The 12,262-nt window shown below is 41.7% G+C and overlaps 2 protein-coding genes across 10 annotated transcripts in view; one reads left to right on the top strand and one right to left on the bottom strand.

Moving 5' to 3' along the window:
• GALK2 (galactokinase 2) overlaps positions 1–12,262 on the bottom strand; it is a 53,117-nt gene that overhangs the window by 23,828 nt on the left and 17,027 nt on the right. For all 6 annotated transcript variants that reach the window (XM_048052331.2, XM_048052336.2, XM_048052334.2 and 3 more), the window contains one exon: positions 260–358. In XM_048052331.2, the coding sequence (XP_047908288.2) occupies positions 260–358 (99 nt within the window). The remainder of the gene's footprint in view (positions 1–259; positions 359–12,262) is intronic.
• FAM227B (family with sequence similarity 227 member B) overlaps positions 1–12,262 on the top strand; it is a 124,870-nt gene that overhangs the window by 107,751 nt on the left and 4,857 nt on the right. For all 4 annotated transcript variants that reach the window (XM_048052347.2, XM_067003803.1, XM_048052349.2 and 1 more), the window contains one exon: positions 8,217–8,320. In XM_048052347.2, the coding sequence (XP_047908304.2) occupies positions 8,217–8,297 (81 nt within the window). In that variant the 3' untranslated portion in view covers positions 8,298–8,320. The remainder of the gene's footprint in view (positions 1–8,216; positions 8,321–12,262) is intronic.

Here is a 12,262-nt window from a genome sequence, read left to right as displayed (position 1 = left end):
TGGAGCTCTTCTAGGGTGCATCTTTCCCCACATCTTTTCTTTTCTCCTTCCTTCCATTTCTACTTTTCACCATCTTATTCTTTCAAACCTGTTGTACCCAATTGTGCACAAGTTTATACATATAACTCCTGTTTTGTTTGCAATGGCACTTGCCTGCTTGCCGAGTTATTCTAGTTTTTTGCCTTTCTGCTAGATATGAAGACATCGTTTACATTAATGAATATCACATTGTTGGTTTAGATTAGAAAGATCCACATACAGTTCCTTCTTCTGCCAGAAAAGAGATTGACTGGTCCATTCCTCCACCTTCTGTGCCAATGTAACGTTCACTCTTTGTGCAAATTTCTGCAAGTTCCACCTGAAAAAACAATAAATGTGAACCTTCAGCCAAGATTAATTATGATACTTTTACACTGCTTACATAGGAACTAGTGAGAAAATGAAGGAGATAAATGACAGAGCTGTGAGACCATTCTCTCTCACACACCAAGCACTATAAGTTGGTATCAGCCAGGATGCCACATGTCCCCTTTTTCCTTTTGTTCTGAAGCAGAAGAGAATCAACTATGCAGCCTCCACTAGACCCACTGCAGCCAGATGTTTTTCAGAGTAACTTTGTTTAAATGATTAACATTGGTAGCTGTCACTCTGCCCACCTTCCTTATTTGCCTCACACTCCCCCACCCCAATAGCCAATATTTTGATGATTTATTAGTTGAATCCATATATGCACTTATCTTGTTAGCTTACAGAATTATGGTAAATTGTTACTTTATACTATTTTAATGCACTGACTCAATAATTAGAAATTATGGATTGAAGCTAACTCAAAAACCCTTTCTCACTGTAAATGCTCTAATCAGTGGTGCTTGTCAGTTCTCTTTGAGATACTGTACTCCACTTACATTGTTTATCTGACATCATTTGTAATTATATGTGATTCACATTCTTTTGTGACATTTTAGGCATATCTTTGTGCATTCTGATACTTGCAGGTCAGAGGATACTATGGGAGTGTGGAATATCACTATCATAACTGTCAAAAGTAATAATTTACAGGAAAGCTTTCAGCCATCAGGCCAAGTCAAAACAGAACACAGAGAAGCCATGGAGAATGGCTGAAGAACATAAACTTCTCAAAAGGAAGTAGGTCAAAAGCATATGTCCTCGCACCATAACCCCTACCAGTTCGTTTTTCTAAGCACAAGGTAACCACAGGAAGATGAGAAAAGAACTTTAGAAAAGCTGCATCCTGCTTCTCAGTCTGGTAGCAAAGTCAGATTCAGATTCCACACTGAGGATGTAGCACCACATGACTTAAGCTAAGCAGCAGGGCAGGGACATTAGCCAGTACACAACTGTAAAAGGCAGCAGATAGATGCAGTAAATCACCATACTAAGAACAAGGTATGTGCAGTGTGCCTGCCTGCTTGCTTGCTTAATTTCTGTAATGGCACCGTAGACAACGTTGTAAAAATGGTGCTTACATCAGTATAATCAGGCTGAACTGCTTGCAAACACAGTAACAACCAATTTACTCAGTTCCCAATACAGTTATGGTCAATAAGCCTCAGACTGATAAGCAAAAGCTATCAAAAGAACATTAACAAATTACTCTAAAACTATGCAAACTACCTCTCTTTGAATAATACATCAAGGGAGTTCAGGTTGTCATCAGAGACCCATGTTGGTGTTTCTGTTTAAGTGGATCCTGTTATACAGGTGAAAAGACCAAAGGATTTGTTCAGCTTATATGGGTGCTGTATAGGGTAAACGGCCACTTGTAACACCATTAATGAGAGAAAATGGAAAGAACAAACAGCAAAAACACTCTCCTTTTCTACTCTGCCTTTCCTTTGTGTATTTTAAAAATGAGCTGAAAAGGAGATAATACTTCTTTTATATATATAAATATATATAACATATAGCAACATTGCTCATTTTGATTTTTTTTAAACAAAAACCATCTGCCAGTGCCTTTTACTGAAGAACAGGTTCCTCAAAATTGTTCTTTCTCTTGTCCCACATCCACTGCAGTAAGTCCCATTTCCAGTTTGAACCTGGAAGTCTACCATGTGTCCCTGCTTCACTACAAATTGGGAATAATTCTGAATGAAATGCTAATGAATGTAATGCTGCTTTTTTCCCCACTTAATGCTAAAACTCTCAGCAACGGTTCCACAGAAAGAAAGAACAAATTTTCACATGTGGCAGTCTCTAGATGAACTCCATTCTACATGTGAAGGAGTGCCTATTTACAAACATCTGTTGCCAAACTGTGGAAATGCAGGCGTGTTCCAGCCAGTTCTGCTGAACCTGCCTTTCAGCCTTCTGAGAACTGAGCGATACCACATCCCTGACTTTTGCAGCCACTGGCAGGAGACATCACACTGGAGTTCATGAATATTACTCACTGGCAGCAGCAGGAACTTCTCCACAGTGGCTGGAAAAACCATGCCAGCACACTGGTCATGCACACTCAAATAGGAGCTGTGGCTTTGCAAACCTGGCCTGAAATACAGCTCCTAGGTACTCTCACTGTATGTTCCACTCTCGGGCACAGCTGCCTGAGGTATTATTTCATTTGCAATTGCCAGCTAAAGCTTTGCAGAAGTCAGAAATTGAGCGTGTCACCCTCCACTTAGTCTGACTGCATGTCATCTCCATATACAAATCAGCTACCACTTGATTGCTCAAATCGTTTAGACTTTATGAGCCTGGGCTTATTAAATACATATCAGGAGAAGTCTTGCAGAGGAGAAATGTTAGCAATTAGGACAGTGCCACTCCCCTGTCCCTTTACATGGTCTGGTGAATTGTGCCTGGTTAAGCGCTGGGCCTTGCTCTGTCCCAGCTCACCAGCTGTCCAGCTGCGTACGCTGGGTAACAGCGCTGCCTGAGCTTGAGCAACTTCTGTTTTGAAACTCAGCAGTGATTGGCAGGACCACCAAGTTGTAACTGGCAAGGGTTGAGAAGAACCCTCTCCACAAGACAGCCCAAGGCATCCCTGAAACACGATTTGGTTTCTAATTTAAAAAGGCCCTCACTGACACAGGCTGCCTTCTAATACTAGGATGAGAAGCATGTGAGTGGAGGGGAAAGCGTCATCTGTATATAAAACAGTTTCTACTTACTATTGAAACAAATGGGCAAATGTTCGCCTTTTTGCTAAAACAAATGAGAGGGCAAAGTTCAGAGAAACTGAATTGTAGCATTGGAAGTTAATGTGAAGACTAAATTGGAGAGCCTTGTGTACATATTTGATACTTCGAAAAGGATGGTCATATGGCTGAAGCAGTGAGCTGAATGTCAGAAGGTCTGGGCTCAGTTTCTAGCTCCGCATTAAGTTTCTTGTGATTCAGGGAAAGTCCCTTTAACTCATCATCGCTCTATTTCCTCAATAAAATGAGAAGTATCTTCCCCTTCTTGGTAATTAGTAATTACTACTTGGGATTCTTAGATGGTAATGATGTAAATATGTGTGACTTCATTACTAGAAACTGAAAGAACATTTTGCTACACGAGTTCTCTGACTTAAGGCTTTGACATAAAACTGCGCAAAGGAAAAAATTGCTAGAACTGTGTAATAAAAGGAAATAACGAGTGCCTGTCCCAGAGCAATGCCTTGTTTCCATTTAACATGCAGCACGTAGAAGCTCCTTAAGGCAGGGCCTGTATGAATTGTCTGTTATTTGCATCTCACTACAGGGTTTGTCTCACCTGTGAAAATACTGAGCTTCTCAGATCCCAGATTTCACTGCACAGTTTGGCAACATCTCAAGTGTATGTCTGAACAGTACCTCGGCATACAGCATTTACTTCCCCCTGGCTACACCATGGTTCCTGCAGAGTTAACTTGGAGCATTCTCATAGCCAGGTTTAGGGGAACCGCACCCCAGGCTCCACTGTGGCATCACCTGCCAGGCAGTTACGTTCAGAGGCTGCCAGCCACTCCTCAGTAGGGCTAAAAGTACAACTATCAGGCATATAAAATAAACAACATAATTCCTATTGAGTTTTACAGTAGCAGAAAGAAGCCCTAAACAGGTGTTCTTGTAGAGCTACATGAAAGGAGACATTTGTTCTTCATGACTCACTATGGGAAATAGCATTGAAAGACTAAACCCCATCTGCACATAGACTACACTTTCATCCCTTAAATTATGATCCATATGTAAGATCACCTTCTGCTAATCACAAAATATAAATAGTTCTATGCACCTGAGACTCATGAGTGTGTCTCATGCCATCCCTAAAGCACTATTTCAAAAACATTAATAAATCATCATTTAAGTCTTTATAGATTTTTACATACTTTACTTTAAAAGCATTCCTATAAGGCTGCTGTTATCTTCAATTTAGATACAGTACAGATATTTACATGATTTGTTCAAAGTCATACAAAGCCCAAGTAAGAATTCAAAAAACTCCTTTTTTCCAGTATTGCAGTTTATTTCTCCAAAGAATATGGTCTCAGGGAAACCACTGCAGAATGGGTTTAAAATCATTTTAAGATGATGGTAATGAAAAGTGGTACAAAAAGATACCAAAATCAAAGTACAAATGGGTCTGAACAGCAGCATTACAACTAGAAAACAAATGATATCATTAATCAGATGTCCCAGCTGTCTGTGATCTACATATGCTACTGCCCTCCATATTTCTTTATTATTGTTCCAGGAAAGTTGTTCCAACAGGGCAGGCTAGACTAGGACATCATTTGTGAATAACATCTATGGTGAAGACAGTAAGTCCTAAACTGTCACCTACATTTTTGAACAAGCAAAGTGATACATTTAACATACTTCAAAAAGTAAAGCTCAAACACCAGGAGATGTTTTCTTTGATTTCATCCCACCCTCAAATTCCCTCCCCACTAAATCCTAACCCTAGCCAAGAATGGAGGTATATATAATGCTCCTGAGTAAGTAATGGGTTGTCAGTTACATAAAATCCACTAAAAGCCTTGGGTCAGAATAAAAATGTAGAAAAATGTAGACTATATTAACAAAAAAGAGACACAGTGGGTCAGACCAAAGCCACATCTTGTACTGTATCTCATATCAGAAAGTAGCCTCTTAGTATGGAGCAAAGGCCAAGTATAGAAGACATTTCCCCAAAACATTTTTTTTGATGCACGGCTTCCTGAGCTGAACATGAATTCTATACGCTTAGTAACCAATAATGGATTTCTTATATATGAACTTGTCCAAACTCCCCTTTAACCCATTCACAGTTTTAGCATGTGGAACATCCAGTAACAGGGACTTCCACAACTTCTCAGGTAAATAAGCATCTCCTGTGTCTGTTTTGAACATACACCTGACTAGCTTCATTTGATACCCTCTGGCATTGTCAGGGGTAATGAACAATTGATTCCTATTCACTATATCAATTGTATTAATCATTTCACCTTATCATTTATCTCTCACCTCTTCCTCAAGCGCCTTCTTCCTAGTCCTAGCTTACTTTTATGGAGTTCATTCTGTACCTTTAATCGTCCCTGTGGCTTTTTCCTGAACCTTTTCCAGTCTAATTATCTTGATTTATAAGAAAGGACAGAGGCAGACTTCCAGCTTTTCTAAGACTATCTGGGAGAAAAATTCACTGTATTTTTTGGTATTTTTATGTGGCAAACGAGCCACAAAATGGTGGCTCATATGGTACGTATGGTAATGCAACCTCTACCAGTTAGCAACCTCAACTCTTCCACCCCTTTCACTGAGGTTACTGTCCTGACACCCCAGTCAACAGGACAGGTTATGCAACCATGTCAGCCATGGCAAAATCCCTTTGCCTAAACGTGTTTTGCAGTGGGATGGGTGAAGCACACTGCTACTTTCTGCAGACCACAGTGAAGTCTGTAAACATGAGCCATAATAAGCAGGGAAGCTGGAATGGAAACTTAAACATCGAAAGTTAGTCTAGCAAGACCCAGAGCTATTTTGTACAGTTGGTTTGTTTAGGCTCTGAGCACGTGAGAGGGTCGAGCAAAACATGACAGTAATAGTAGCTGGTAGTGAATTAAACCTTGAAATCTCCCTGCTGATCTGTCAGGAAACACTAAATATTGTAGCTCTTGAATGCCAGACCCGCTGTGATACACACAAACAAGCAGTACTTTTATATCTGTTGGCAAGTACACATGCCAGATTGGCTGTGTGCGCGTGGAGGATGTTTAGTATCAGGGAGTTACATAAGATGCCAAGTTTAACATTTTTGTTGTTTATCCAATATAAAAGATACAGCACAATAAATGAGAATATCCCTAATTAAAACAATACAAAGCAACATCATTAGGAGTCAGATCTCTGTGCATACATTTCACTCACTTGCCTGATAAGCAATTAGGCATTTAGAAATATAAACGAAGCAATAACCTACCAAGGAAGCTCCTGTCTCTTAAGGGTTTCAAAACTCAGTTCAGGTTTTAGACACCTTTAGTTGGAGCATTTGGACAAAGCGAAAACTAACAATATACAAAACCTTTTTCAGGCTGTTCCTTACTTCTGCACTCTTTTCAGAAGCTTAATTCTAAATTATGCTCAGAACATATCCTATTGCAGGAGGCAGCACTTACCACTGTGTATCAAACAGCTGGCCCCCATGTGCAGGCGTAGGCTAGCCTTTGATCTAAGAGCTCTACTACCTAACTCTGCTTTTTGTTTGAAACAGTTTAAGGTTCTCCCTGATAAGGAGCAAGTCAATCTTGGGTTACAAGGAAAGAAATTACTAACACTTAAACCTTTTTTTTTTATCTTTGAGCCACGAGGCTTCCTATCCAGCATGCAGAAAGTCTAATCTGGGAAATCATATTAGTGGAGATATAATTTAGTCTGACAAAGAAGGGTTGTGATTTTTTATTATTAGTTGCCTTACGTGTAGTTACTCTAGATAGAGAGATTACTTGTAATAAGCCCTCATCAATAGCGCTGCATCATGTTACCTTATTTTGTTGTTTTTTAATGGAAAAAGTGGATTGTCAGTAAAATGATACTTTTCACTAGTGTGTATTTTTCTCTGTATGTTTACTTTTCAGTATGAAACACCTAAAATTCAGGTTTTCATTTTCAAATGAATATTTCAGAAATGCTGAAGAACTGATAGAAGAGTATTTCTCTATTTCCAGGCATAATCCACCACTGTATTACATTTGACCTTTTATACCCTGATACTTCAGCAGCATGACAACTCATGAACCACCCAGTACAGCTCATTTGATTCTCTATTGTCTTATCATTTATTTTAGTTTCTTTCAGTTTGATGCTATTGGTATGACTATGAAGATGTGGACAGACAAAGGTATTTAGGTATAAAATGTGTAATAAAAATGAACAAAAAATCACTTACAGAAGTTTTCCTAAAAATAGCAACCTCCTAAGGAATTATCTGAGTAAGAACAGATAAGGGAGTTTCAACTTCAATAGTCCCCTTGCTCACAAAGAGGCCAAGGGCCAACTGCTCTGATTTTCACTCAGTGCAATGGGTCTGGACAGTATGTGAACTGTGACAGAATTTGTCCCTATATAACTGTCATTGTCAATATGTTCCATACCACTGATCAATCCCTTTCAATCTCACACAGACCTTTAAAGAAGTAAACTTGTGTAAGCTTAAACCCCTTAAAAGAGTAAGACAATTAGTGAGTAGGAGACAGGCAAATATTTGTTAGTAAAACAGAATTAGTGTTGCTTAGTACTTTTTTGGAACAGCTTACTCTACATTACCCAGAAACTTGATATATACAAATCCAGAATGACAGCAACCAAAATAAAGCAGCCTTCTCTATAAAATGATAGTATTAAATTACATCTACCTCAGTGGTTTTATGTAAGTTCATTCCAGCCGAAGTTAAACATGCTAGATTTTCTATGTATAACAAGGTAGGAATAGTGACAGCTAATGTTCAAAATGGAAAAAAAAAAAAAAAACACATTTTTTTCCTGTTTTAAAGTTTACCGTTCACGAAAGGAAGCTCTACGAAGAGAAGAATTCATTAATGAGAGTTATTTTTAGACTGTCATTTTCAGTGCTCCAAAAATCTATTCAGCATGCAAATTTAACTAACTGGAGTATTTAAATATCTATTGAGCCCAAAGTCCTGCATGTACATTTAGTCTCTCTACAGCAATACAATAATGGCTCTGCAATGCACTTTCATTAATGCCTTGTCTGGTTTAATCTGAAAAGTCAGACTCTGTTACTTCTCTTTACAGAATGTTGGTCATTTTATGGCAAATTTAGGACCCGGGAGATTTTCTGTGAAATCCTTTGGGGCTCACAGCGTACAGGACTGAAAAGTGAGAAGACACATCTAAGAGTAAGAAAACATTTTCCATCACTTAAGTCATATTTAAAGTTAAGTTAGATGTTGATCTTTTATTTCTATCTTTGCATGTTTTATATGTAAATATATATATATGCATGAAAATAACTTCTGAAATATACAGCATCATGTTTCATTTATTAGGGCATAAAATTATGCCCAAATTTTGAGGTTATTTCTGTGACCAGGAATGTCCTTATTTTTAATATCTGGTCTTGACTAGGGATAGATTGTTGAAAGTTACCATCTGCTTCCAGTTTGCATACAAAATCCCAATTAGCTAAACTTCATATATGTTTTGCAAGGTAATTATCCTTACTTTTTTCAGAAATAGGAAAGTATTTGTCAGATAGGATCTGAATGTCCTCATAACCACAGCAATCTTAGCTTGACTTCGTCTGCCCTCTAACATGCTCAAATAAAAGGTTATCAATTTGGTTGATGAGAGATTATGGCCTTTGATTACCGCTGCTCTGAAGTACTCCGTTTCCCCTTGATTACAAACACACAGTCAAATTTAGCAACTTAAAAAACCACAAGTTCTAATTCCATAGGGAAAGAAAAGATCTTTAACATTCCTCAATATTAAGAGTACTTTAAAATACAGCATCTAGGTACCATTTTCTGTGTAAGCAACCTGAGGTTCTTACATAAATCATCTGAGCATGAATCTATCAAACGTTTCTGATGCAGCAATATTATAAAATGATCCTGATCAGAATTATCAGCACACATTAATAATTTCAAAGTCACACTATCAGTATGACTACTCACAGATTTTCTTCTCAAATATTAAAGCCCTACTGCATATCAGGAAAATTATCAGGAAGGGGTAAAGTAACCAATTCATGTCCTTTTCTTACCCTACACAGGCTTCAGAAATAAAGTAGCGATGATTCATGTTGGTCCCTCTCCCACTAAAATCACAGAATCACAGAATCGTCTAGGTTGGAAGAGACCTCCAAGATCACCTAGTCCAACCTCTGACCTAACACTAACAAGTCCTTCACTAAACCATATCACTAAGCTCTACATCTAAACGTCTTTTAAAGACCTCCAGGGATGGTGACTCAACCACCTCCCTGGGCAGCCCATTCCAGTGCCTAACAACCCTTTCGGTAAAGAAGTTCTTCCTAATATCCAACCTAAACCTCCCCTGGCGCAACTTCAGCCCATTCCCCCTCATCCTGTCACCAGGCACATGGGAGAACAGACCAACCCCCACCTCTCTACAGCCTCCTTTAAGGTACCTATAGAGAACGATAAGGTCACCCCTGAGCCTCCTCTTCTCCAGGCTAAACAACCCCAGCTCCCTCAGCCGCTCCTCGTAAGACTTGTTCTCCAGACCCGTCACCAGCTTCATTGTCCTTCTCTGGACTCTCTCGAGCACCTCCATGTCCTTCTTGTAGTGAGGGGCCCAAAACTGAACACAGTACTGGTCCTTCTCTGCCAGGCAGCTTTCCAACCACTCATCTCCCAGCCTGTAGTGCTACTTGGGGTTGTTGTGTCCCAGGTGCAGGACCCGGCACTTGGCCTTGTTGAACTTCATACAGTTGGCCTCATCCTATCCAGATCCTCCTGCAGAGCCTTCCTTCCCTTGAGCAGATCGACACACGCACCTAACTTGGTGTCGTCTGCAAACTTACTGAGGGTGCACTCGATCCCCTCATCCAGATCATCGATAAATATATTAAAGAGGACTGGCCCCAGTACTGAGCCCTGGGGGACTCCACTAGTGACCGGCCTCCAACTGGATTTAACTCCATTCACCACAACTCTGTGGGCCCAACTACCCAGCCAGTTTCTAACCCAACGAAGCATACGCCAGTCCAAGCCATGGGCAGCCAGTTTCTTGAGGAGAATGTTGTGGGAAACGGTGTCAAAGGCCTTACTGAAGTCAAGGTAGACCACATCCACAGCCTTTCCCTCATCCACTAAGCGTGTCACTTTGTCATAAAAGGAGATCAGGTTCGTCAAGCAGGACCTGCCTTTCATAAACCCATGCTGACTGGGCCTGATCGCCTGGTTGCCCTGTAAGTGCCGCGTGATGACACTCAAGATAATCTGCTCCATGAGCTTCCCTGGCACTGAGGTCAAACTAACAGGCCTATAGTTCCCCGGGTCTACCCTCCGGCCCTTCTTGTAGATGGGCGTCACATTTGCTAGCCGCCAGTCCACTGGGACCTCCCCTGATAGCCAGGACTGCCGATAAATGATGGAAAGCGGCTTGGCCAGCTCTTCCGCCAGTTCTCTCAGTACCCTCGGGTGGATCCCATCCGGCCCCATCGACTTGCGTACATCCAAGTGCTGTAGCAGGTTGCCTACCATTTTCTCGTGGATTATGAGGGCCACATTCTGCTCCCCATCCCCTTCCACCAGCTCAGGGTACTGGGTATCCAGAGAACAACTGGATGTTGACCTCAGCCTTTTCCTCATCTCTCATCACTAAGTTTCCCCCCGCATCCAGTAAAGGCTGGAGATTCTCCTTAGTCCTCCTTTTTGCGTTGATGTATTTATAAAAACATTTTTTGTTATCTTTAACGGCAGTAGCCAGATTGAGCTCCGGATGAGCTTTGGCCTTTCTAATTTTGTCCCTCCACAGCCTCGCAACATCCTTATAGTCCTCCTGAGTGGCCCGCCCTCTTTTCCAAAGATTATAAACCCTCTTTTTTCTCCTAAGCTCAAGCCACAACTCTCTGTTCAACCAGGCCAGTCTTCTTCCACGCCGGCTTGTCTTTGGGCACGTGGGGACAGATCGCTCCTGAGCCATTAAAATGTCCTTCTTGAAGAGTGCCCAGCCTTCCTGGACTCCTCTGCCCTTCAGAACTGCCTCCCAAGGGACTCTGCCAACCAGTGTCCTGAACAGCTCAAAGTATGCCCTCTGGAAGTCCAAGACAGCGGTTTTACTGGTCCCCCTCCTGACTTCACCAAGAATAGAGAACTCTACCATTTCATGGTCACTCTGCCCAAGACAGCTTCTAACCACCACATCTCCCACCAGTCCTTCTCTGTTTGTGAACAGAAGGTCTAGCGGGGCACCTCCCCTGGTAGGCTCTCTAACCAGCTGTGTCAGGAAGCTATCTTCCACGCTCTCCAGAAACCTCCTAGACTGCTTTCTCTGGGCTGTGTTGTGCTTCCAGGATATGTCTGGGAAGTTGAAGTCCCCCACGAGAACAAGCGCTGATGATTTCGCAACTTCTGCCAGCTGCCTGTAGAACTCCTCATCCATCTCCTCATCCTGGTTCGGTGGTCTATAACAGACCCCCACCAGGATGCTTGCCTTGTTGGCCTTCCCACTGATCCTAACCCATAGGGACTCAACCTTATCATTCCCAGTCTCAGTCTCAAGTTCCACAGCATCAAAACACTCTCTAATATAGAGAGCCACACCACCACCCCTTCTGTGCTGCCTGTCCCTTCTGAAGAGCCTATAGCCAGACATTGCAGCACTCCAGTCATGAGAGTGGTCCCACCACGTTTCCGTGATGGCAACCAAGTCATAGCCTGCCTGCTGCACGATGGCTTCCAGCTCCTCTTGTTTGTTACCCATGCTGCGTGCATTAGTGTAGATGCACTTCAGTTGGGCCATTGCCTTCTCCCCTGGCCTTGCCATTGTTCCTCCTGGCACACCTCTAACAAGCCTTATTTCAGCCCCGTCCCCCTTCTTACCTAGTTTAAAGCCCTCTCAATGAGCCCTGCCAGCTCCTGGGCTAGGATCCGTTTTCCCCTTAGAGATAGGTGGGACCCGTCTGTGGCCATCAGGCCGGGTGCCGAGTAAAGTGCCCCATGGTCAAAAAAAACAAAATTTCTGTGTTGGCACCAGCCTCTGAGCCACGTGTTTATCAGGTGGGCTTTCCATGTCCTCTCTGTACCCCTCCCTGCCACTGTAGGGATAGACAAAAACACCACCTGTACTCCCGCTCCATCCACTAACTG

The sequence above is a fragment of the Anser cygnoides genome, chromosome 11 (assembly GCF_040182565.1).
Source record: "Anser cygnoides isolate HZ-2024a breed goose chromosome 11, Taihu_goose_T2T_genome, whole genome shotgun sequence".
NCBI classification, from domain to species: Eukaryota; Metazoa; Chordata; class Aves; order Anseriformes; family Anatidae; genus Anser; species Anser cygnoides.
The sequence above is the reverse complement of the archived record's forward strand: the minus strand, read 5'-3'. Positions and strand labels throughout refer to the sequence as shown.